The sequence below is a fragment of the Caloenas nicobarica genome, chromosome 2 (genome assembly GCF_036013445.1).
Source record: "Caloenas nicobarica isolate bCalNic1 chromosome 2, bCalNic1.hap1, whole genome shotgun sequence".
Lineage (NCBI taxonomy): Eukaryota > Metazoa > Chordata > Aves > Columbiformes > Columbidae > Caloenas > Caloenas nicobarica.
Window position 1 is genome coordinate 63,264,049 of NC_088246.1, and position 25,095 is coordinate 63,289,143.

Here is a 25,095-nt window from a genome sequence, read left to right on the forward strand (position 1 = left end):
AACAGAAGAAAGAAGGAACACTTTGCTCCTTATAAATGTCTGTTTTCCTTCCCTCCCACATTTTCTGCAGGAAAACAAAATTATTTAGGAAAGAGAATGACCAAAACAAACCAGACAAAACCAAATACCAAAACAAAGTAAAAAGCATTTTCAAAATGAAACAAAATACCTGATCTACAGTTTTTTTTCCGAAGCTTGTAAGTCCCTTAAATTTCTTTCTACAAACAATATCTTGTATTATAATAACTGTATTGAAACAGTTATTTTAGAAATAAAATCAGACTAAACAACAATGACAATGGAAGATTGCAAATTATGCTGATAACATTTCAAAGACAGGTGCTATTGAACTCTTGGATGATAAAAAAATAGTTATACTCCTTTACCATGCTCTAGCACAATATGGTTTAGCGCTTTAATTTTAAAGCGACTTATTATAGCAGAACACCTTAGAAGTGCACCATACCTAAATGGCTTTTCTACTTTTTTTCCTAAACAAGGAAGAAATGACTGTGAAACTTGACCAGCCTCTCAGCTCTTTTGCAGGGACTGGGATCACAACTGTTCAGAAACTAGGCAGACATTAATAGTATCAACTTTTCATTTTACAAAGGACAAGAATTTTATTTCACCTGCTGTAATTTTTACTCTTAGGATATTTCCCTTCTACTGGCTCCTTTATAGGGAATATTTGGACTGATATCAAGGAACATCAACTCTACTTTGAGGTTCATGCAGGTTTTCTAGAAAGCTCCAAAACAAAACAATACTTTGAGCCTACACTTGTACAGGAAAAGGTAGGTAATTTACCTGCCCCAGCATCAAAGCTTGGGATGCCATGAAGGATAACATAGTGCAGGAAAAGAGGAGTTGCATTCATTTTTACAGATCCGGAGAGAAGGCCACTTAAAAATTGCACGTATCTAAAAATACAAAATTTATCTGAATTAAACAAAACCAGTAATGCAACCTATCAGGGAACTACATCCTTTACACATTACTATTTCTAGGCCAGGGGTAGTGAATAGCATTGTGACATTACACATAACTCCAAAAGACTAATCTTCACAAAATAGCATGAAAAGACACTTTAATTTACCACTTCATTAAACCCATGGCTGTTACACTGCTGTTGTTGATGTCTTCATTTTAGTTACTTACATCACTAAATAAGAAAGGAACTAGCAGCGATAGTAAAGTCAGTCATTTTGGTACACATTGCTAGCTGCAAGTGAAGGTCTCCATTAGCTTCTGTCGCAGCCTGACATGGGTCCCACTCCCATCTACAGTGAAGTGCACTTGTCAGAAATCTTAGCTAAGGCCAATGCAGACAAATAACATCTTCATAATGAGAAGTGATCTCACTCGGCACTAAACAGAGTAAAACTACCATAGCAAGGTGAAAATCATTATATTTCTGCTATTTAACATCTGGGTTGGTCATAAGCTCATGAGCAAGTACATGCAAATGAACATCACTGCAGCGTATGTTAAACAAATTCCTTCTATCTGCTTAAATAACCAAGGGACATCAGTCCCCTCTAATTTTTCTAATGGCTTTGAGTCCCTTTTTCTTCCATGCCCATGACACAACCTTCATTTAACTTCACTCTCAGGAATGCACAGAAAAAAGAAAACCAACTCTTTTCCCCACTTTATGCACAGATCTCATCCCTTACTGCTGGCACCTGCTAACAGCACAACTAAAGATATCCTGCCCAACAATGACAGCTTTACTACTCCTGTAAACAGGGGGCCATGGTGGTTTCAAATAGGTTTCATTTTATAGACAGCTAGCAAAGCTCACTTTACTTTGAAATGTTAAGAAAAGACAACATTACTTTTTGGTTTCCTTCTTCAGTCTTTCTGAAAATATCTGGTACATCAAAAGCACACATTTACGAATTTTCACATATATGTGACAAAAAAAACAGTGCGGTAAAACACTTTGTCAGTCATCTCTCAGTCTGAACATCTTCTCTCTACTGCTACCTGGTTTTAATTATTCAAAAAATTCAACTGAATTTTTGAATGCCTTTCTCAAGATAGTGCACTTAAAAGGCTTATAGGCAGTTGGCTTATTTTTGAGAATCATGTCTGAAGATTTATCATGATGATTTATGAAAACTTTTTTAAACATGAAAGGCCTGTATCTGTAGTTCTTAGTCAGGCAAACCTTCAACTGCTTATCTAAGAATAAAGTATCTATTTAAAGTATTGTCAGAATGGATTCAGAACAGGAGATGTGATCTATAGCTGCTTTTCTTTCCACTGCTACAGCATCCAACCAGCAGTGATATTTTCAGGACTGAAGCACTTAAAGGCCACAATTTATTTTTTTCTGGACAAAACTTATTGGAGGAAAAGTTTAAAAATACAAATAATGGGTATATTTTCAAGTTTTATAATTTTGATACTCACCTAAATTATACCTGTTTATATATCAACTGGATTTTAACAAGGACATCGCTAATTAATTATCCAAGAATGGCTCCAGAGGAAAAGCACATTTAAAAGGTGATTCAGGCCACTAATTGATCAAAATGGAATCAAAAAAGGATTATAAAATTACCCACAGATATTACAAACTTGGTTTTCCTTTCTGTGCAATTGGATTAGTAGCCACTGCCAGGCCAGGCAAAGGCAGGAAAGGCCAGGTTCAAGAGGAGAATGATTCTGACAAATGGTTTGGAAAACCTCCTTTGTTTCTCATGGAGAGTGACACTCCGAAGTACCTTACACGTATGTCTGGCAGACGCTAAGAACAGCTCAAGTTCAGTGCTGCTGAGCAAAGATGCTAATTCCATCAGTCAGGAGGAGAACTGAGCCTCCCTAAGTCTTCATGCCCCCACCTCCAGAAGAATTAAGCAAGTGTCCTTGAGGAGGGTAAGAAAGCTAGATACCACCATTTACATCGATTTCATCTGTAGCTTTAGGGCTCACATACAGATCACCTAAGTTAGTAGCTACTGAAGCTTTCTGTCAACATGGCTGTAAAACCTGCACAAGTCACAGACACTGCTGTGAGGGTCCCTGCCACTCATGGAAATATACCTGGTGCATAACGCTTCTCCATGGGGAGATTAAGAACATCTATTTTCTTTTGCTCCTACAGTTCACACCTGTGTGTCTGGTGGGTGCCACTCTCAAACCCCTATTAAAATGCGATATATGCAAGCATAAGACCGGAAAAACAAACAAACCAACCAACCGACAACACACAAAACCAAACAAAACCAAAACCAACAGAATGCTGTGTTACTACTTTTCAAGGGGCAGGGCACCAAATGGGTTCAAGAAGTAACAGAAAAGCTTTTCTTATTAAGAGATTAACAGAACCAAAATGCCTTATGCTAATTGTTACTACTTATTTTCTAGTTAAATTACTAGCAAAGCCTTATCCTTTCAACAACTTCCAAAAAACATACCGTATACACACTGATTAAGATCAAAAAGAACAGTAACTATGAAATCAAAAACAGGTGATATTTTATGTTTCCAAAAGAAGATTCACCTGTATCACAATTACTTGTCTGATGGATATCAATCTCTTTTGGTAATGAATCCTTCATTATGTGTCATTGAATGAGGTAAATATGAACCCCAGAACTTTTCACTTTCCAAACTGCTTACTTGGAGTCCTAACTCAACCTTATTATGCAGACAGACTGAAAAGGTAAGACATTCAGATAGACTGAATAAATAATGCCTGCTTTCATTTACTAGCATGGACATGGGACAGAGGCATAATCGTCCAAACAAGTGGTAATAAGATCTTTATTGCACACTAATCAACACCCATTCCATATACAACACTTATGCCACAGAAAAATGAGTTGGAGCAATTGAGAAATAGATTGTGACATCTCTTTTTGTTAACAAACAATGCAGTAAGAATACATGTAGATAACAGTGCAGTACAAAAGGTCTTATCTATCTTGGGTTACGTGCAGGAACTGAAGGAGAGATCTCATCAATCAAGGAATATATTAACATAAGATAAAGTGCTGAGAGTTCAGAAATCACTGGAGGATCTTCTGAGAACAGTCTTCACACAGCAGGGGGGGAACAAGGGATGAGGGCAGAAGATAATGATGACACTTCTTATTGGTATGAATTAGAAATAAGTTAAATACCTTCTTTGGGATGGCTGCATTAAAGCTGAAACTTTATCATCAAAGAATTTCTTCATAGCAAATCTATCCAGCGCCTGATCAGCACTGTCAAAACAGATACACAAATACCATGTTAATTCAGCTTGGGGTTATCTTGGAGATTAAACAGGTTACTGCTTGAAATATGCCAAAATATTTGGAAGGAAAAAGCACAGAAAAGCAAGTAAAAAGAGAAGGAAGCACCTAACTAGTAACTCTGGCACTTACAGGTCAGACAAGAATGTTTTTCCACTGACACCTTCTCATTCCTCATTTCTGTGATTCTATGATTCCACACCTTAAGGCAGTCTCCCTCCTGAGGCAAAGCAGCTACTCCCTTATTCAATTAACTGGACTGCGTACTTCCAATGTGAATATGTCATAACCATAATGCAATAAACTTTAGCAAAGCCAAGTGGCTCAGGCTGCAAAAGAAGAATACTTGCCATAATTTCCCAAGAGTTCCACTGGGGAGTTCTCTCTGTGAAATACAAATTTTTTCTCTTTTTAAAAAGGAAGCAGCAACATTATTGAGATGAAAACCACTGTCCAGCTCTGACTGCAGTACAGTACATGAGGTATAAAGGATGCTGGGCTAGAGGACCATTTAAGCAGTCAAATAATTCATTCCGTCTTTTGTTTCCTGTGCCCTGAGCCATGATCAATGTTTAAAATAAAAGTGTTAATCTTTGAAAAAGAAATGTGTTTGATCAGACAACCACAAACTCTTCAAATGCACAATTAAGGAGCAACATATTCAGTAAAATATATTTTCTTCCATTCTTTATCCAGAATGGCTCTGATGTGAGTCTTCTGTACCTGTGCAGAGGAAAGCAAAAGGATATAGGAAAAAAAAGAAATAGAAGTGCCAAAAATCAGTAAGAATGCTGTTAATCACATATGGTAAGTAATAATGTAGGCTGATTCTGTCATATCTATACAGAAAAAAACCAGTGCGTCTCTTAACAGATGTAGCTGATAGTGTTAATTAACATCGGGACATAAAAAAAGCAGAAGTTTCAAAAAAATTAGATGCCGGAATCTCAAATTCTAAATTTTATATATCTAGTTCTACCTGAATAAGTTCTGAGGAAAAAAAAATATAAAAGTATAATATGCATGTCAGGTTAAAAATGGAATTTATATCTTTTCCAAATATTAATCAGTTACTGATTGTCTTGACAGGGTGCTGGAGCAGGCTGTAAAGTCATGCCTTTTCTTCATGGATGTTAAAGATTACATACTGTGTGCTTAGAATATCCTTGACCCAAATACTCTGTTCTTAACCCAGCCCATCATACATCTTCAAACATTTTCACCCACACTACCACCCAGAATTTAGGCAACCCACTCAACTCGCCAAAGACTGCTAGCACTGGTTAAAACAGAGTTTACCAATGATCACAAAGAGTTCTGTTTGCCCTCATGAAATTTGATGACACCTTATTCTTTCTAAATGAGAAAAACAGGTATTTATAACATTTAACCAAAAGAGGTTTGCATCATAAGGCTTTTTCATGAAGACTAGATTTTTTTTGCCATGTGCTTGCAGACAATTAGGAACTTTATTTAGCATGAACATCCACAATGTTTTCTGAAAGCTGTTCCTGACACAGCAGCTGGCACCTTCAGCAGTAACATCTGTGATAATTTCTGCTTCTGTAAGGTTGCCATGTACCATTTAAGAGTCTTGATAATGCTAGGGATATACAAATCCTAGCTGTGAAACTTGCCCAAACTCATTCGTACATAAAAAATCTAAGTTTTTGATAGGAGCTGACAGATATCCAGAAATTTAAAGTCAGACTTCTAAACTCTCTCCTCCCAGAGGAATCCTGAATTTGTTTGGGGTAAAAGAAGACACCTTTCATCACTGGGCTTTACAATCACATCCAGATGTTGTTCCGTATGGCATTACTTAAACATATTTATAGCCAGGTACCACCTTGAAGGATGACATAATATTGCAACACTGAGTCAAAACACAGTACTGTACTATCCTCACTTGACAGTTTTTGCCATTCACAATACATGTCAACCAAATATTGTAAAATTCTAGCACTGTTCCAATTACTACTTGAAGATGTATGTATTTATTCTTTTCAGCATATATTGATGTGCATAGTGCACTTAATTTCTTAGCCTACAATTACCTGTTGATCAGGCTTACCAGAGAGAACACATTATTTTCTGAGATGCTAGTTTTACTGAAATCCATGAGTAATTTGCCATCAGCCTATAGTGATTCAGGACTTCATCCACTGCAGTATTGGATCAAATCTATTACTGACAGACTGGTGTGAATTCAGAACCAAATTTGATTTAAACATGGCCTTTACAGTGCATTTTAATTTCAATACATTTATATATGTGTATATACAAAAGAGACCAAGTGAAAACAATTTGATTAAAAACCAAACCAAAAATCCAAAACAAAACACATTTCATCCTTTTGAGACTATTTATCAAAATTTAACTTTGTTGACGTAAATTGTCAATTGTCATTTCATAATTTGAGCATTCTAAAAGAAACAATTAAAACCAAGTGATCAGACACCTATGGTTTGAACTGACTTCAAGATTCAAGATAAAGTCTAGATTATTTCTTAAACTGCATTCTGCACTTTGATCAGCATCTTGGAATTCCCTGTTCAAACACCAATTTCAGATTCTAACTACTGTCTTCCTTAACTGCTTTAGGAATAGTTTCTCACTGCCTCAAAAGAGGCAACTTGATAGATGTGGCAAATAGATGGGTGTAATAGAATGAAGATGGTGGTATTATATCAAAATGGTTTCTCACGCAGTTCTCCATTCATCTCAAAAGATTCTTTAGAGACTTTTCCCACAGAATCATTTAATATCTCAGATTAGAAGGGACCTTAGGGTACCACCTAGTCCAACCTGCTGCTGAAAGCAGGACAAGAAAACTCAGTCATGAAAGCAGGCTGTTTTAAGACATGCTCCAAGATTCTTTGGGAGGAAAACACGAGAAACAGTAAGTTGACAAACAGTACTACAATTAAAAGGCATCTTTTTCTGATGTTTCCTTAACTGTAAAAAAACCAGAATATGCATTATCTACAACTTACCTTGCAGAAACATTGGTGAAATGCATATATGATGATATGACTACGCCTATTCTTCCTTTTCCTCCCTGTATTAGCAAAAAGAGAACGATAACTTATTTATTACATTATTGGGCATTATTTTATTTAAGACCCATACTAAACAAAACCTGAAGACAGGAGATTCAGAGAGTCCTTTTGCTCAAGCATCTCCTGGGTTCTGGTAATGATGGACAGCAGCTTATTTGTCTATGCAAGCTGGCTGACAAGTGACAAAACACCAAGTAGGATTTCCATGTGCATGCCTGTCAAGTCTTACTGGCTGAGAGGAAATTATTTTAAAAAAAAAAAATCTTGACCACTAGTAGAAACATTCCATCAACTATTCTAATTTTATATTACTTTTTTTCCAGAGATCATTCAAGACAAGTCTAGATGATGTGGTGATATCTGGCATGAAATGCTATAAAATACCAATTGTGGAAAGCATATGAGTTTCTGACAGGTTTGGGCATTTTTACCTCTGCAGCACCTGATATTTATAACAACTACTACTTATTTTTATATAGATACATTTTTAAAATGTTCCAAAATCTTGTTAAGTCATTTACATGACATAAATTCAGTACAATTTACCAAGTGGTAATTGCCACAGATTTGAAAACAATTTCAGCCTCTCAGCTGATACAAGTAGCTGTATCTGTCTTCATGGCTGGAAACTTTTAAAGTCATTACTGAAAGGTATTCATCAACAACGAGCAATAACAATTTGTAATAAAAATACCTAGGAATACTTTTCCTCAGGTATGGGCCATTCTCCTGGCTGCAGTCCTGCAACTAGTAAGAATTCAATAGAGTTTCATACAATCATGGCATTCTGCCTGCAAGCAGTTCAGGACTGGGGACTATACAAAACGACTTGAAGTTCTGGTCCCATTATCACCCTCATTCCATTTAGAGTAACATCTGACAGGGATATAGTAGAGACAGATTTGCCTGAAGTGTCACCAGCACAGCTACCAACTTGGTTCTGAATTCATTTTATCTGTATACAATTAAGATTTCTCTTCATTCCTCTTCATAGTGAGCAAGCAAGGAGAAGAAGTGACACTGCACAATGGCAACTTTGCTGTAAGGCACTGCACTGACGCTAGCAGTTAGAACCTGTCAGAACTACCAGAGGTACTCAATGCCCTCATATCCTACAACCATACAACAGTCTAAAGGGCTGATTCATGATACGTTACCTATCCTTAGCCCACAACAAAATGTCACAGAATGTCATAGAACATAAAGAGCTTCTAGTGAGTTTGCTATTGAGCTGGAAAAACTTCAAGCTTCTAAATACGCTCATGGGAGTAGCAATGACTTTTGAAGGAAGTGAACTAACATCACTGTACATTATACCCAGAGCAGAGGCTAGAAGCTTAGTTATCATAAAAAGCAATACAGGGTCTTTCAAAAAGATGGACCCATTTTGAAATCGCTACTGCTTTGAAATTGGGTCCATCTGTTCAAAACACTCTGTATATAACAAGCATGCAAGGTCAGTTGATTTAAGCTTATTTAAATCAACGGAAGATTTGTTCTACTGTTTCCAACACGGTAAACAGACGAAACTTCTTTTTTAATTTTTTTGATATGAGTTAAGAATAAAGGACAAGATTTTGGAAATGAATACAAACTGATAGGTGATATGTATACACAAAGCTTACTTACTCTGCAATGAATCACCACGACATGTTGAGGATCATTGTTCAGCCATGACTCCATAGCCTTGCAGATGGTGCACACCTTATCAAGAGGTGGAGCATGGAGATCAGGCCACCCCACATCCATAATCTGCAATTAAACAAGTAACAGTCAAAAGAAACACGTTGACCCTAACCCTTCATATTAAAACCCGGCTTCAAATAACTCTGGCAGAGAAGAATCTCCATATTTTTTCCAACTCCATATAATGATGTCATTCAAATGCCATGTTGTAACTAAAATATGAGGACAGGTTTCTTAAGGGGAAGAAGAGATTTGTTTGTTTGGGGTTTTTTTAAGATACTACTACTTTTATAAAAACAAACAAACAAACAAACAAAACAACTCTTCCCAAAACACACCAACAATTCACAAGTGACAACATTTCTGAAGCTTGATTTCCTAAAGAATCTTCAATTAGAAATTCAGGTATTTTATAACAGTAAAATATTTAGAAGGTCAAAATTAGAACTAAGAATATTAACTGGCCTGGTTCAGTATTTTTTGATTGTTTTTATTTAATTTGCAATTTATTTCCTTCATGTGCAACAGATTTAACATCTCAAAATTTGCTTCATATTTTCGATTCAACTTTAGTCACTATATTAGATGCATAGTTAACCCTAACAAAAGCTGTAAGCATGAACAACTTAAATCCTTCATGATCCATAAAGCATTCAAAAGGTCAAAATTAAGAGTTCTTTTCATATTTTCCTTCAAGTAGCATATATCCCTGTAAATCTACTGCTATAAGTATACATCTGTGCTACTCTGGTCTTACAATAGCTGCTGAAGAGTACCTGCACATCATTTTTTACAACAAATACAACAACTGGTGAGGAAGAACAAAACACAGACATCAACAGCTCCCTTCCTTATGTCTCTATTGTGCAGAGAAGCAACTATGAAAAGGTAGTACAGAAGGGAAGTCTATATCCGAACCAAGTTCACTAGCTTCGGGTATCAGACTGTACATTACAGTATATAACCCCTAGCATCCTGTGACTGCACAAAGAAAGTGTACTTGGAGTAAAATTTATATCACTCAACAGGTATTTTTCAGTAGTCCCAATGGGCTTTGGGCCCTGTGTGCAAAGTCTAAGAATATAACAGAAACAGCTACGCAAAGCACAGACCTAAGAGACGCAACACAGAACTTGGGAAAAATAAAAGGGACACGGGGGGTTTCCTATCATCTTCCAAAAGTTGTTCTCTTACTCCATATATCAACACTTGCACAGCTTCAGTGCTTATCAGGCCATTTAAATTGTATTTAACACTAGAAAGAGAGGCATGTTATGGAAGTCAACCAATACCTTTGGGTTAAGCTTGGCAAGGTCATATCTCTTTTCTGAGAGGTTTAATACCTGTTCGGAAAGAAAGAAAAAAATATCAATCATCAAGTCTTCCAAATTTATGTAGTTAATAGTTGTATTTGAAGCACATGATAATTACAAGAAACTACAGTGGTAAGGCTTCAGGTTTGCCTACTGTTTTACTAAACTAAATGAACATTTGAAGTCAGATAGCACCAACAAATGTATTTTAGGTATTCAGTTATTATACAATGAAACTAAATACACATTTTGAAAAAGGACAATTAACATTCTGCTACATTTTATTTATTTCACATGGCTTTATTTTAGTCAGAAATATACTGAGATACCTGGGCACCATGCAAAAGAAGTGCAGGACATAAGAATTAACAAAGAGAAGTTCATTAGGGTGGTACAGTCTTAAATACTTGAATTTGAGTGCCTGGCAAGAAAACATTGTTCTGTCAAAACTTCACAGGGAAGACACGGCATAGCTATTTAACTACAGCTTAGCCTGCAAGATCTTCCAACTCTTCTGTTAGACAGTAAGTTATCATGCACTTAGTGCTTAATAATGAACTATTTAAGAGACAGACTGCTAAATTAACATAAAGAAAGGCTGCTATACATGTGCCTCTTCAGCAGACTGAAGGGCTCCTTGAAACATGAGAAACAGAAGACAGTTTTAAAATGAGCTCTCCGGATATACAACTTGGCTGTCGTTTCCCAGGTTAGCTTGCAAATTTGCAGAAACATGCTTGGGACAGATGGCATCAAACCTTATTTTGACCAAAAAGTACTCCAAAGTATTCATTAGAATATAAATAAAACAAAACTAAGATAAAACCAACAAACCCCACAGATCCAAACTTTGCAAGAGAAACTGACTGCAATCTCACTTAGAGGGCACCTTAAACAAGACTTACCATATGGCAGATTTTTGTAATACAAACAGGCATTGGTGAGATTTAATTGGACTGAGACTACAAGCTTATTTCACAAATACCAAAAGCACTGCTGTTGCATGGGAAAGGCCACGGAGAACAAGTGAATTTGAATTAGTAAAGCTTACATACAGTTTATCTTCAAACTATTACTATCTTGTGCCTTACAAGCTACCAGCATCTGATGGAAGGCAGCATGTTGAGGACATCAGACCACATTACAAAGTATTACAAGTGCATCCTGAGAACAACAGCTAGTTCATAATGCATCTGTGACACCTCAGTTTGTGAGCAAATAATAATGTATTTAAATATGTATTTAAATCGTTAGGTGGAATCTCTCCAGAAACTCATTTCCACCATGAGTCAAATTCATGCTCCTGAAGCCATGGATTTGATTTTAATAGTTTACACATGCTAACTAAAAAGAGAGTAGAAAAAAAAGTAAATAAAACACTGGCCCTGTTTTAAATTCACCTTCACAGAACAAGATGAGACAATACATGCCATATGGTTTAGATGCACTAGCCAGAAAACAGCACATGAGATTAACAGTTTGTATCATCATTTAAAAATAAATAAACAAACCTGCACACAGAGCTCATTATAGATTTGCTTACAGCTTAATTTCCTATAGAACTAAAAAGCAGGAAAAAATGCATCTAAATCAAGTTAATGAGAAAGAGCTGGACAGAACACACAAACAGCAGCCATACTTCTATGTTGTTTCACAATGTGCAGTAGAGACAGCCAAGACATGATGGTGAGAGACCATCAGATGCCCAGCTGAGGACCTAGAGGTAGCTGGCTGCTAGAAAAAAAAGAACGCATTGCACATTGCAGGGTGTGTAACTTTTAAAAGCATGCTTTGGACAATGAAAACAGTCAGAGCAATTATTCTACAACATTTGGGTATGTATTATCACAGCAGAGACTGCAGTGCTGACCAGCAGAAAAGTGCTTTTAACATCTGTACCTGCTTAACAGCTTAAAACACTACTGAAAAATCTTGCTCTTGCTTGCAAAGCTGTAAAGGTAGACCAAAGAGACTTCAGATGAGTGACTTCAAGTTTATAATTGTATATGTGGACATACAAGTGGTCTTCCCGCAGGACAGAAGACGATGTATCACAAAAGACTGATGCTACACATACCAAGTAATTATCTCCATGTTTGGATTTGAGCATTCGGGTCACATCTTGTAGATTGTGGAGGTAAGTTTCCTCAGAACAGCTAGCAGGGAAGGATACAGCGATGATCCGCTCTGTGATGTAAGTGAGGTCAAGTTCATAGCCTTCCTCCATAATGTGATCAAAGTCTGCACTTCTGTGAAGAAATTAGATGTGGCAGTCAGAGCAAAGCAGATAAGAACAAACCTAGCATATTAATGAGAAGAAACTGCAACTTGGACTCATACAGTCAAGCATCTGATGTTTCCAACACACTCATTACAATTACAATCTATTAAATGCCTACAGAGCTCAAATTATTCAGTTTAATACACAAATGGAGTTAGCCAAACATCAGTTCTTCACATCAAAACTATAGTGAAAAAATCTCTGCAATGACTAACACCAAAAAACAGTAAAATGAATACAAGCAACTTTGACAAGCACTAGTGCAACAAATTTGGGAGTTAAACAGAAAACATAAGGGTACTTATGTCTGCACAAATCTCTTTCTGTAGAATTCTGCAAATGCTTTACAAATTGGTAGATTCACAAGTGATCTGTAAAACATTGCAGATAGATACCACCTTGAAATCTGCTCTGAGTAACAGCGAAGTTCAAAACCAGTCACCAAACTGCAACAGATATAAATGTAATGCAATTAATCTCACAGGTTATCTAAAGACACTGTTTACTCTAACTTCTATTTTTCCAGGTTGAGGGTACAAACAAGTACCTTACCTTGTCCTTCTTAATAGAATAATCAGAAGATTACAGTCATTAAGTTAAAAGTATGCTCAGCAAATACACCCAGTTGTTTTCTCAGACAGGGATTCTAAAAAATGGCCCTTGCATAGCAGGACATGTCTTGCAGAAGACTGAACTCGCAGAAATCACGACCACAAAGAAAACCGAAACCCACCACAGCATTACATGACACTACTACACAAAATACGAAAGAAATACTTGCCTCGATCCTTTGTCACAACTGAAAGACAAGTTCTTCGAAGCACTGCTGGAATTCTGGAACAAAGAAAGAAGAGCAGTCAATCCCATACCTTCCTTGCTGACACTGATGTCAATGTTCCTGCCTTTTTTCATCATTTATTAAGTCCATACTGGGGAAAACTATATCAACAATAGGATAAGAGAGTATCAACACTATGTTTTGACTGCAAACACTGTGGTTATGGCCAGAATACAGCCAGCTCTTCATACAGACTCACTGCTACCTCTTCCAACTCACTACTGCCAGAGGAGGACTGGTTGTCTTTTGTGCTCTTCTTGGTAACTGCATTAAGATGAGAGAAAACATTCTATGGCGTTCTGAGAAAATGGAGCTTGAATTTCTGTATAAACCTGCAAACTAAGTTCCTCTCAAATGATTCTCTTATGACAATACTGAAAAATATACTCGATTTATTCCAGTGTCAGTGTCCTGGGACTTTGAAGAGAAGCCTGAGCTGCAATGGTTTTGCTTTATAAGAATTCAGTGTGTGTCTTTTGTAGTTTTATTTGTTCAGTAATAGTAACTATCTACTAAAAATCATCAAAATGTTCTCCCCCATGAACCTTAGCAATCAATTTTTTTCTCACCTAATTTTAGCTAAGAATGAAGCTCCAGCATGATAGTCATTCAAGCTCTCTGTACGTAATGGAGAGAAACAGAGACATCTAGAGGGAGCAGTATCCCTTCTTTCCAGGATAGATTTTTAGAAAAAGACAGCTATTACTATACTAACACTAAATAAAAATAAATTACAATATTTACTTTACATTTAGATATATAATTTTATACAGATAATCAGAAGTTTAATATCATATCAGGCATCAGTAACTCTAAGAAAGAGAGTATTCACTTACGTTCCTGCCCTGAATTTATACTTACTATACAGAAAAATGCACAGAAAAGCTTACTTGAAGGATGTGTAAGAGCTGGAAACCTGATAAACCCTGTCTGCTTTAGCTACACACACGACAAATATTCCCAAACAAAATAAACTGTGTTTGAATGCAAGAGGCCTTAGAACTTTCCAAGCAGAGACGCTGTATATCAAAATTTGGGAACAGCTAGGACACGTACGAGCATGCAAGTGGCACGCTTCCTTCCAAAATTTCTGGAAATGACAGTACAAGGTGCACCTCACCTAAGTGACTTGTCCTAGTTCCACTAGTTCCTGTCTTTACTTACACAACAGAAAATGAGGAATTTTCAGCTTTTTTACTTATTCCTTTCTTAGGATTTTAAAGGCTGTAGATAATATACCATGAGTGCCAAAACAAGTAAATAACTAATAACTGAAACTAAAGACAAAGCTTTTAGCATGTTTTATTTTGTTTTGATAACTATAAAGCAATTAGCAGAACATGCCTCTCCCTTGACTTCCTTGGGCTCTGTTGGTTACACAGATGTATCCATTGCTTAGGGAGTACTTCCACCATTTATTTAATAAATTTTATTACTAAACCTCCATGTAACCTAAATAATCTGTTGCTTGTTTTCTTACAAGAGGAAGATGCGAAGTGATAAAATCATTCTCTACTGCACATTGCTGTACCATATGAACTAACATATAACCTAGTAGCATGCAGCATATAAGGCATATGATCAATAACATAATGCAAATCACTAGCAGAAATAAAACCTATTAGTGAGATAAGTATTTACTGTATGCATGCTGTCACACCTACTGAAATGCACAGTACAATATACCCTTTCCTGCTCTGTGTACAAAAATGGATAATCCTGACAACTTGCACAATTCAACAGCTGGTACAACTTAAAACTTAAATCACCAGTGCTATCTGAAAATAAATTTTCTTTAAGCACCTACAATACAGTTTAAAACTCTAGCTGATTGGTTGCACATATAAAAATGTATCAGTATAAAAGAACCCTTCCTCTGAAACCTCATCTGGGTATCACATTTCATTGCATGGTCTTGAATGCTCTGCAATACTTGCAACACTCTTTAGTCTGTCATTATGGCTACACTTTTATACAAGTTCGGGATAGGTCCCAAAAATCAACGGAACTCTACCACCTTCAAAAGATACTTTAATTCAGATCATGAGACCGCCCACTGCCTATGTATGGTCCACCAAGCTACTAAATTAATACTTAAGCCTTTGTAAGGTCAAGATCACCTTGTGCATTATATGTTGACTACAGCCAATGACTTGTTGGTAAATGGACCAACAATCGAGGACACACCTCTGGTTTTCTGCATGTCCACTAGATTATAGTCACTTCCTCCTCTCTTCCATGGCTTAATTATCTTGTAGCTAGCGATGCATTCTTTTTTTCATCAGCTTTTCTTTTTACTACTTGTTTTGTTTACCAATTATCAATGACCACACCACTAACTTCTACCTTCACAGCTAAAATATTTAGCAAAATTCAACACATATATAATACATGACTTACTACAGAGTCAAAATTGTTACTGAAAAAGCTTTTTAAGCTTTGAGGAAACACCATACATGCACACACCCCTTCAACGTGTTCTCTGACACATAAAGAAGCTGTCACATCATTTCTCACAACAAGCAATCTATAAACGTGAGCCATATCTTACAATGGTTCTGACTGAATTCAGGTTTAATAGTCAAATAAAACCAATCTTTAATTTCTGTGACTGCCTCTCTTTGAGAGAAAAATAATGGCTTAAAATGGGGTGTTCAATGACACCTGGCTAAAAATCTGGAGTTGTAGCTAGGATAGGGCCAGAGGAACTAGTGCTTGATTTGTTGCCAGCAGGACAGACCACCCTGAGATGATTATTCTTGGAGCTTCTCCCTATGATTCCTGTTCCCCCGTTTCCCTGAGACTGCCTGGCAATGCAGACCGTATAACTAGCCATTTGAGGAGCAGAATTCTGAAAAAAAGACCTCGCATTTATCTATTCAGTTTTAAGGAATTTTTATATCTCAGACCAATAAATCCCAAATAATAACGCATAAAAGTTATTGCTATATAAACAAGTGCAAAGAGCCTCCTGGTCATACAAATTTAGCTACAGTTGTACGAAAGCCAGCAGGGGGAAGCAATTGCTTCTCAGAAGACAACTCTTCTCTCCAGCCACAGAATGATATTACTGAGCACACTCATTGCATCCAAGGTACCACATCATTGCCCTTTTCCAGTGAAAAGTCAAGCCATGCAACTCTTTTCCTTTGACGTAGTCCTTACTCATCTTTTTACCATCTTTGGCTCCTGCACCTAGTCGTGGGCACATTGCGGAGTTTGCAATCCCAGCTTTCTCAAAAATGCAGTCTTCCAATGAGACCGACCCAGAGTCCAGTACAGCTTAGGTGTGATACAGAAATAGGCCCATGTTTAATTCTAGATCATTTTCACCAGGTTAAGACAGTCACTAGAAGGTAAGTTTCCCAGCACAGCCTGCTGTCAATTAAGCATAGGAAATAGACAAGACAGGAATTAATGCACAGTTTGGACAAAACAAGCTTTTGAAATCAGTCCTGTTTATTTACCTTCCTCTGACACCAAAGAAGGTGAACCTGCTTATGGATTACCTGGTCTGCCTCAAACAGCTAGCTTGTGCTTCCCCAGGCAGCAGGTTGCATCTCATACCTTAAAATCTGTCTCCAGTTTCTCTACAGCTTCAGGGCAAAAACATGACACAGGCCATCTCACACAGTGTGGCACTGAGACACTTTCTGCACCAGTCCAGACACAGAAGGAGTAAGAAATAACCTCTCCACTAAGCCTGCATCCCCTCGCCTATGACAAAAGGTTGCCTCTCTAGGAAATAAACGGGCACAATCAAGTCGAAAATAATACATGTTAAAAAAAAAAAAAAATCATATTTGTAAAAAAACCCTGTGTCTCTCAGCAAGATGATCATCCTCAACTGTTCCAAGACCTAAATAAGGGAACCTGGGTTACAACTAGTAGGCTTACACATTTCATAGGCTACAGCCCTCTGCAGTACAGCTTCAGTGACCAGAAAGATCACGGAAGGCACGAAGGGTGAAAGGACATCAGTTTTGCCCCAGATAAATCCATTTGCTTTTTGTCAGTACACTGATTCACTGATCTTTTATATGACAGCTCAGGGGGGTGGGGGTCAGAAATGAAATACCTAGTATGTAAACTGCTGGTTTCCAATACCAAAGTAAAACTAGACATGTAGGCCACACATGGGCTTAGAAATACCAGGTGAGATAATGACTTACCCCTTCTGAGACTAGAATCAAAGGCAGGCTAAGGACATCAAATGAAAAATCATTCAGTAGCCTTTACCAAGACACTGTTCCTGGCATTGAACTATAATATAATAATACAGTATCTGCTTAAAAGCAATCTCAGCAGAATACAAGAACTACTGGTTTCAAGGACTGGGTTGTTTTAAACAGCTCAGACAGCTGTCCATGAACTATACACTCCTCTGAGGAGCAGCACTGCTGAAAACTCATGGCTCCAGGATCTGACATGCATTTCTCTCCTGGGCTCCTTGAATGGGAGCACTAACAAGCGTAAGGATCAATGAGTAGAAACTACAACTATCTGAAATGTAAATCAATGAGTAATCTGTGACTTAAAGGTATCAGGTCATATTTTGAAAGAATGACATGGATCTATTTTGGATATAAACACTTTGTTTATGTCTATTTTAATGTTGATGTAAGCATCAAAAAATGTGAATAGACAATCTGTCATAAAATTAAATGCATTTTACAGAGCTTTTAATTAGCTTATGAGACTTTTTTCCACATAATCGTTCACCATTCAAACAACCACAAATAAAAATATGAATAAAGAGACTGATCGGCAGGAGACCTGAATGCTTTTTAACCAAATTTGTGATGGTATTTTCATCCCCCAAGCCATGGATAGGAATCTGAAGAAATTCTCTAACCTATTCTTAGGCATAATGTAGCAGTTCAATCTGGGGTACTGCAGAAAAGACAAGGACAATGAACTACACTGATCGCTAAACTGCTCCACCATGATAATTCCTACTGACACAGTAGTTGCTTTTAGAAGCTACAGTGAAACACATGTTTGGATGTCTTGGATGAGAACCAAAATTTGCATAATCTTTTGGCCTCTGGCTTTAGAATGATTGTTAATGTGGAAAAAGATTCATGCCTTGTGAATACAAATGTTTCTACATTACTGTGTATCTATTCCTGCAGTAAATATTAAAAAATGACTAAAAAATATTTTTTGGAGTTGACTCTCTGCAGAAGAGATTTATAATTATTACTTCTGCAAATAACAATTTATTTGGCTGTACATTTTATTTTTGTTCTGCATATCATGCTCTGTAAAAATAACGATCTGTTCCCCCATGCAGTGTAAAAGCAAGCATCCAGACAAATGTGCCCCTTGCAAGTAGCAGTGTCTGCCAAAGATATAAATCCCACCTTGCTGTCCTCCTGCCAAAAACTACCCTGACTCTTAGCTGCCCCCAAAGCTGCTCCCATGATTCTTCCCTCTAACACTTCAGCCAAGACAGGTCAGGCTCCTTTAAACAAATTAACTGTAGGGTGCTCTAATCCAGCTCGAGTTTGTGGGGCACTTGGATATGGTGTTCTATTTACCAACCTGCCAGGGCAACAAGGAACTAACGGGGGTAGGAAGATCATCTTCTAACTCAGATTCAGAAAAGCAACCCTGCTCACAGCCTGAAAGTTCATGCTAAAGCTGGGTCTTCTATCCATCCTTTTCTTTTTAAAAAATGAAATTCGTAACAGAGAGAAGGCACATAGAAAATTTTTGCTACTAAGGGGACTTTACATGCATTCAGTATTCTCTCCTAAAGTCCATATTCAAGTGAGAATGAGGCACAAATGGTTTTTTACTTAATATACAATTTTACAGATAAACACATTCACATCTGGAGAACAATAATATAACTGAAGCCATAGTTCTACAATGCATCAAGACTAGGAGTTCACACAGAGCTTTGTAAGGCAAGCACCTGGCCTTAACGAGCACTGTTTGACGCTGTCCCCTGCACACCTGCCTGGGTAAGTTAGAGTCGTGTCAACGCTCAAATGGCCTGGGGAAACATACAAAGTCCATATTTAAGTATTGCCATGTCAGCTGTTATGTAAGGAATTTACCTCAACTGACTAAAATAATACATGTACTCCAGCTCTGGTTGTAACATAGTTTCATAATTACTCCAGAGCTATGAAACAGCTTCCTTAATGAATACTGTCCACAGACAATGTAATACAGCACAACAGACACTGCAGAGTATAAAGGTTTCTGCATTGATTCACATCTACCACGTTATGAGGCTCTGTAGAAGTCCTGTATAGTATGACTCAACAGTACCTAATGCAAAGTTCCTGTATGTATGTGATCTACTTCTAACTCTGTAAAAAGATAGTGATGTCCACAGTGGAAATAAAAATGTGGTGGCAGAGGGGAATACTGCAGAAGATCTCCTGAGTTTCTCTCTGACAGAGTTAAGATGCAAGAGATCATAACCGAAGCAAACTTTCATCACAAATTTGGCACCCTATTAACTAAGAGAAAAATCATGTGCATGCGATTCTTGAATAGAAAGTTTCAGAATCACTTCTGCTAGCCTTTAGTTGAAACAATAAGTCCCATTTTTGTTTTTAATATGTTAATATTAAGAACAAAATAAGATTCCAGTCTATAGGGAAATAAGGAAGCCCTCTAAATTAAGAAAATGCACTTCTGATTTCCTGAGTAAGAAACTATTATCCATGACTCAGAGCTATCCCAAACATTAGAATTAAGGTAAGAAAATTTTGGTTCTGACACTAGGTGGAATTCAAGCCAAACTCTCTCTGTTGACATTTACACAGCTTTCTATAAAGCAATAAGGACTGATGCTAGAAATATTCCTTTAGCAGTCACATTTCTAGGAAAAAGCAAGAGAGCTTTTCTTTCCTGGACCAGATGCCTCAGAACATGATGCAAATGAGAGAGAAGGGAGAAGAAATCCCAGAGCCAAAAAGGGGTCAGGCAGGTTAAAGCAGTCTCTTCCAATTTAGTTAATAATCAAAAGGCGAACACACACGGCACAAATTTATGAGGAATAGAAGGCAGAAAGACGAGGAACACATCTCCCATTACCACTGTGCAGATGGGGCGTGCGCTGCAGTTACACGGATCACAGAACCAGAGCTGCAAAAGCCTCAGCCGGGCAGTGGCTGCATCCAGCCCTGCTGCCTGCAGCCAGCACTTCCTTGGGAATCCCCTAGCCTTGCAGCTTTACACCTCCTCTCTTTCCCAAACAGGAATATGTGTTCCTATCACTGTGCTTCAGCTGGGAACTTTCTTCTATTCCCCAATGACCCCTACCCCTCATCCATGTCACCCTTTGCTCTTGGGGTATACTGGTCTATTGAAAGTAACTACCGAAAATTTCAGAAAACTTGCTAATGGTCAAGTAACAACCAATGCAAAATATAATAGGACAAAAGGCACAGCTGAAGAAGCACTGTTTGCCATTAAGGCTACCTTCAAAATGGCTCTGCATGAGCAATTCCATGTACAGAAAAAAACCGCAGAACATATGACCTCTGCTTGTGTAATAAGCAATCAGTACAAACAGAAAACCCTCTGAAGTATCCAGATGTAACACAATGAACCTAAAACCTTCCAGCTAACAATAGAAAATTATCTGCAATTATTTTCCTCACAATGTATCTCCTTATTTTGTTTCACATTTGTTACTCTAGGAGCAGCTGTCCAAACCATGCAGATAACCAAACAAGTTTAATCTATTATGATTTTTTTCTTTTAGTTAATTTGTCTAGTTAAGGAAGAGCGAAGGGAGAAACAATCTTGTCACCAGACATTTCAGCTGTTTTCAATATTCAAATATATTCTAGCAACTTAGAAATAATTATAATTTTACTGGAACAGCGCGTATCACAAAACAAATGTAATGCACACAAAATGACACTGTAAAATAGATTCTCATTTATTGCAATAGAGAGCTGCTCTTGAACAATGAATTGGTGACGATCATTTGCATTGTGCAAGTCTCTCTGTCCCTTTTTAAATGTTAACTTCATCTTCACGGCAGTGAATCAAATACCTGCATCACAGTTGCCTGCTAACAGAGAGTTAATTATATGCATCTCCCATAATTTATTTAGAAATCAAAGAAACTTGGCATCTCTGATAAAAGGTAACTGCGAAGGACTCCGAAGATTTTTCTTCTTTGTTTGTCTTATTCATTTCACAGAAACTGTGCTAAAAGTATCCTCATAAGTACTACCAGTATTGAACATTTCTCACCTGCAGAAGTGTCTACATCACTGAAGACTGGGTTCTATCGCACTTCAATAAATGTATTTAATACTACTTGTACCAGTAGTACTACAGCAACAACAATAATAAAGGGTTGGGAAGGGGCATTTAATTTGTTTTGGAATAAATAAAGACTAAAAAAAACCCCACCTCTTGAATTTCTGAACTCCTCTGAATACAGTCAGTCTACAAAGATTTTAATATTTCTCTTTACTTCTCCTCTGCTTGACTTAGAAATAAGGAACACAGAGTTCCTTTCATTGTTCCTGGATAAACTCAGGGGGGAAGAAACCACTAATTATCCTAACCAAAGGCTAATTTCACACAGTATAGAAACCAAAGTACATGCTTTGAAAATGGCTAGCAATGAATGCTTTGTGAAGATGTAATAAAAATAAGCAGCCACAAACAGGAAAATAAATCAGACCAAATAAATTAAAAAGAAATAAATAAAACGGAATTACTTACAGTTCTGGTTACATGATTTTTAAGGGCTTCGGAGTTATTAGCCTGAAAAAGTAGAAAAGTTAACAAAACAGACTTTAATTTTCCATAGTTTAAGTATATACTAAGAACTCCCCTCCTAACATACACACACAGAGCAAATAAAATAAGAAATACACATACATTCTACAGTATTAATAACTGAACTATCTTCAAACAGATATGGAAAACAAACTGATTTTACATTATCATCCTGTATATTCAGGTCTTGTAAGCGAGCATACAGCTACTGAGAATGCATACTCCAAGTTACAATATACATGAAGATATATGCTGTTAACCATGTATTGCCTTTCCCATATTTTCCCAATCTCTCTTGCGTGGGTATCGATAAAGTGAACTGCCTAGGTTTTTCTTTAAGCACTGTTTAAAATATTGGTTCAAGGCTTTGAAACATGCTAAGTTGTACATGTGGAAGTTTAAAAAAAGCCTTTTAAAAGAAATGAACCAATCCAGTACTATGAAAATCTAATATGAATCACCAGAAGGACAACCTTCCATCAGTACATACTTTTTTATAGATGACTACAACCAGCATAAAAGTAAAGTAATGTAATGGGCAAGTGGTAAAACTGGGCAAAAAAACCCCTCCAAATGTTTGCTTAAGACTTCAACAAAGTTAAGATTTGGCATTTCCCAAGAGAAAACACCCTAGATTAAGGACTTTACTATTTGGAATTATAATGAGAGAATAACAGAAGTATTTCACCTCAAAAAACACCCAAAATGAAAAAATCAAGTAACACTAGAACTATGCCATAGGTTAGCTAAGACTGCACCAAACGTCAGTGTTCTCTGCTCTGCAAGTCTGCCAAGAGTCCATTGTGCATAGAGAAATACCTAATGTTCAACTGCATTAAAATATTGCTTCAAAAGGCAATTTCAAATTATGTGGAAAAATCAACAAGGTTTTGCTCAGAACACGTTAAAGCTAAATTGTAGCAAACTACAGTGCTGCTGTAGCAACAGTATTATCATTACAGCTAACACCCCATCTGCATCTTTACCCTGCGGAATGCGAAAATCTTTTCACAATCTGGAAAATCTTGCATGCACATTTCATACAGAACAGGAATCACTGAAATATATCCACCACTGAAATACAGACACCTCTGGAACAAAACACTAAAACAGCGCTCTGCAACACTTCGCAAGCGTTTAGGATGAGAAGTGCAAACCATATGCAAAACAAACAATATTTATCTTGGATATATAAAGCATAAACTAAAAGGGGCAGGGAAGGAACATGTAGAGGTGCATGATGAAACATGTTTTTCCTCTTCATAATTTTCACTGGCACACTACCACATATGGACTAAGGGACAGGTAAGAGAGCAACTGGTATTGAACCTTATTTGGAGAGCACACCTTCAGGAAAAAGGAGGCAAAAAGTCTCAGAAAACTGCTTTCTGATTCTTGGTAAACAACCAGATCATCTTAAAATGGTACAGACAATAAAATGAAAACCCAGTTCTTCCTGTTGAATTGCACTGCTGACCAGAGTTGGAATTCTCCTGCAACTTCAAGACTGTGCAATAACTTGCAGCTTGGGAAGTGTTAATCAAAAATAAAGCTAAAGCAGCACATACGCACAGAGGAACACAATGTTTGCCCAAACTAAGAATACCAGTCTCTGCCCATGACAGATTATGGGTACTTCAGCATACTTGCGTGGCCACACTGATACATCAACACAACTCCAACATGCAGACACATCAGTAGTGCTGCAACTAACAACTTGACTTCACCACCTGCTGTAGGAAAGATGCTTTGATCCAGAGATGCAGCTTTACAAGCATCAACCCTTCTTTTGGTAGGTCACTGAAGTTCAGATAGACTCTAGTTGCAAATCTCAACTGGAAATACAGCTACTGATTTTCAGAGTGTAAATTATAGTAGCAACAGTTTGCTAATTCAATAAGCCCCCCAACAATTCACCAGGGCATAGATCCTGCACTAACCAGAACCCTTATGATATGACACTGGCTCACAATTAACCCTTGAGAAAAGGTTGGTTTATTTTTTTGTCTAAAAACAACTTAACTTTTCAGCTATCAAATCTCCACAGTGTTAAATGTACAAACCTGTCAGTCAGAAGAACTAACATACAGACTGACCAGTGCTATTAATTCAACTCAGAAACCCTAAATTGATTGAAACTTTAATTTCTCCTCAGTAGATTAAAGATGATATATAGGACAAGCACCTCTATCACTATAACCTTAGTTACTACTATTTCACAGTCTTCAGACACTCACTGCTACTTAGCAGAAATAAAGAGATCCATATAGAAAACAGCAACACACACAAAATACAGGGGTTTTTTATTCACTTGGGGGTCCTCTGTGCAAAGAGACTTAGCGGGCTCCATAAGCTGAGTGCTTGGGAAAATGCGCCGCCTGCTTTGCTCTTCACCAGAAAGTTCATACACAAGCTGAACTCAGCACATACCCTTCCAGAACAACTAAGTAGCCTATAAAACAGAGACATAAATGAGGTTTACACCTAATGTTTTTGTCAGTTCAAAACGATTTTTTTCCTTGTATTGCTCAGTTCAGCACTGTATGGGTGTAGTCTGAAAGTCTTCTAGGATAACTAGTAGATCGAACATGGAATAAGCCGCAAGAATATCCTCTTCTGCTCTTTTTCAATGCTTTGAATTTGCTCTCCAGCTTTTTGAGCCCCTACTGAAATGCCTCATACTCTCTCACTCTGCTAGAAGGAAGAGGTCTCTCCACCTTACTACAGAGAGGGAGCACAGAGTGCTAAAAGCAAAGTGCGTGACATAAGTATCTCAACTAGCAGGACTACACTGTTCCCTTTTTCTTCTGACTTAAAAGGAAGAATGCTGAAACTGAGTTATGGTGAAAAGAGCATCTCAGGTAAATATATGTTTTATACACACGTGTGTACGTAT

General features: G+C 37.3%; 1 protein-coding gene across 11 annotated transcripts in view; it reads right to left on the reverse strand.

The window, feature by feature from the left end:
- The window catches only part of TNS3 (tensin 3), a 232,857-nt gene that overhangs the window by 106,709 nt on the left and 101,053 nt on the right, over positions 1-25,095 (reverse strand). For 10 of the 11 annotated variants that reach the window (XM_065627357.1, XM_065627356.1, XM_065627355.1 and 7 more), the window contains 8 exons: positions 22,143-22,184; positions 13,374-13,426; positions 12,389-12,560; positions 10,291-10,341; positions 8,942-9,064; positions 7,247-7,311; positions 4,137-4,220; positions 811-923 (listed from right to left, as the gene is read on the reverse strand). In XM_065627357.1, coding sequence (XP_065483429.1) covers positions 811-923; positions 4,137-4,220; positions 7,247-7,311; positions 8,942-9,064; positions 10,291-10,341; positions 12,389-12,560; positions 13,374-13,426; positions 22,143-22,184 — 703 coding nt within the window. Of the gene's footprint in view, positions 1-810; positions 924-4,136; positions 4,221-7,246; positions 7,312-8,941; positions 9,065-10,290; positions 10,342-12,388; positions 12,561-12,990; positions 13,031-13,373; positions 13,427-22,142; positions 22,185-25,095 lie in introns of those variants that run through there. The other variant, XM_065627359.1, reaches the window with a different exon arrangement.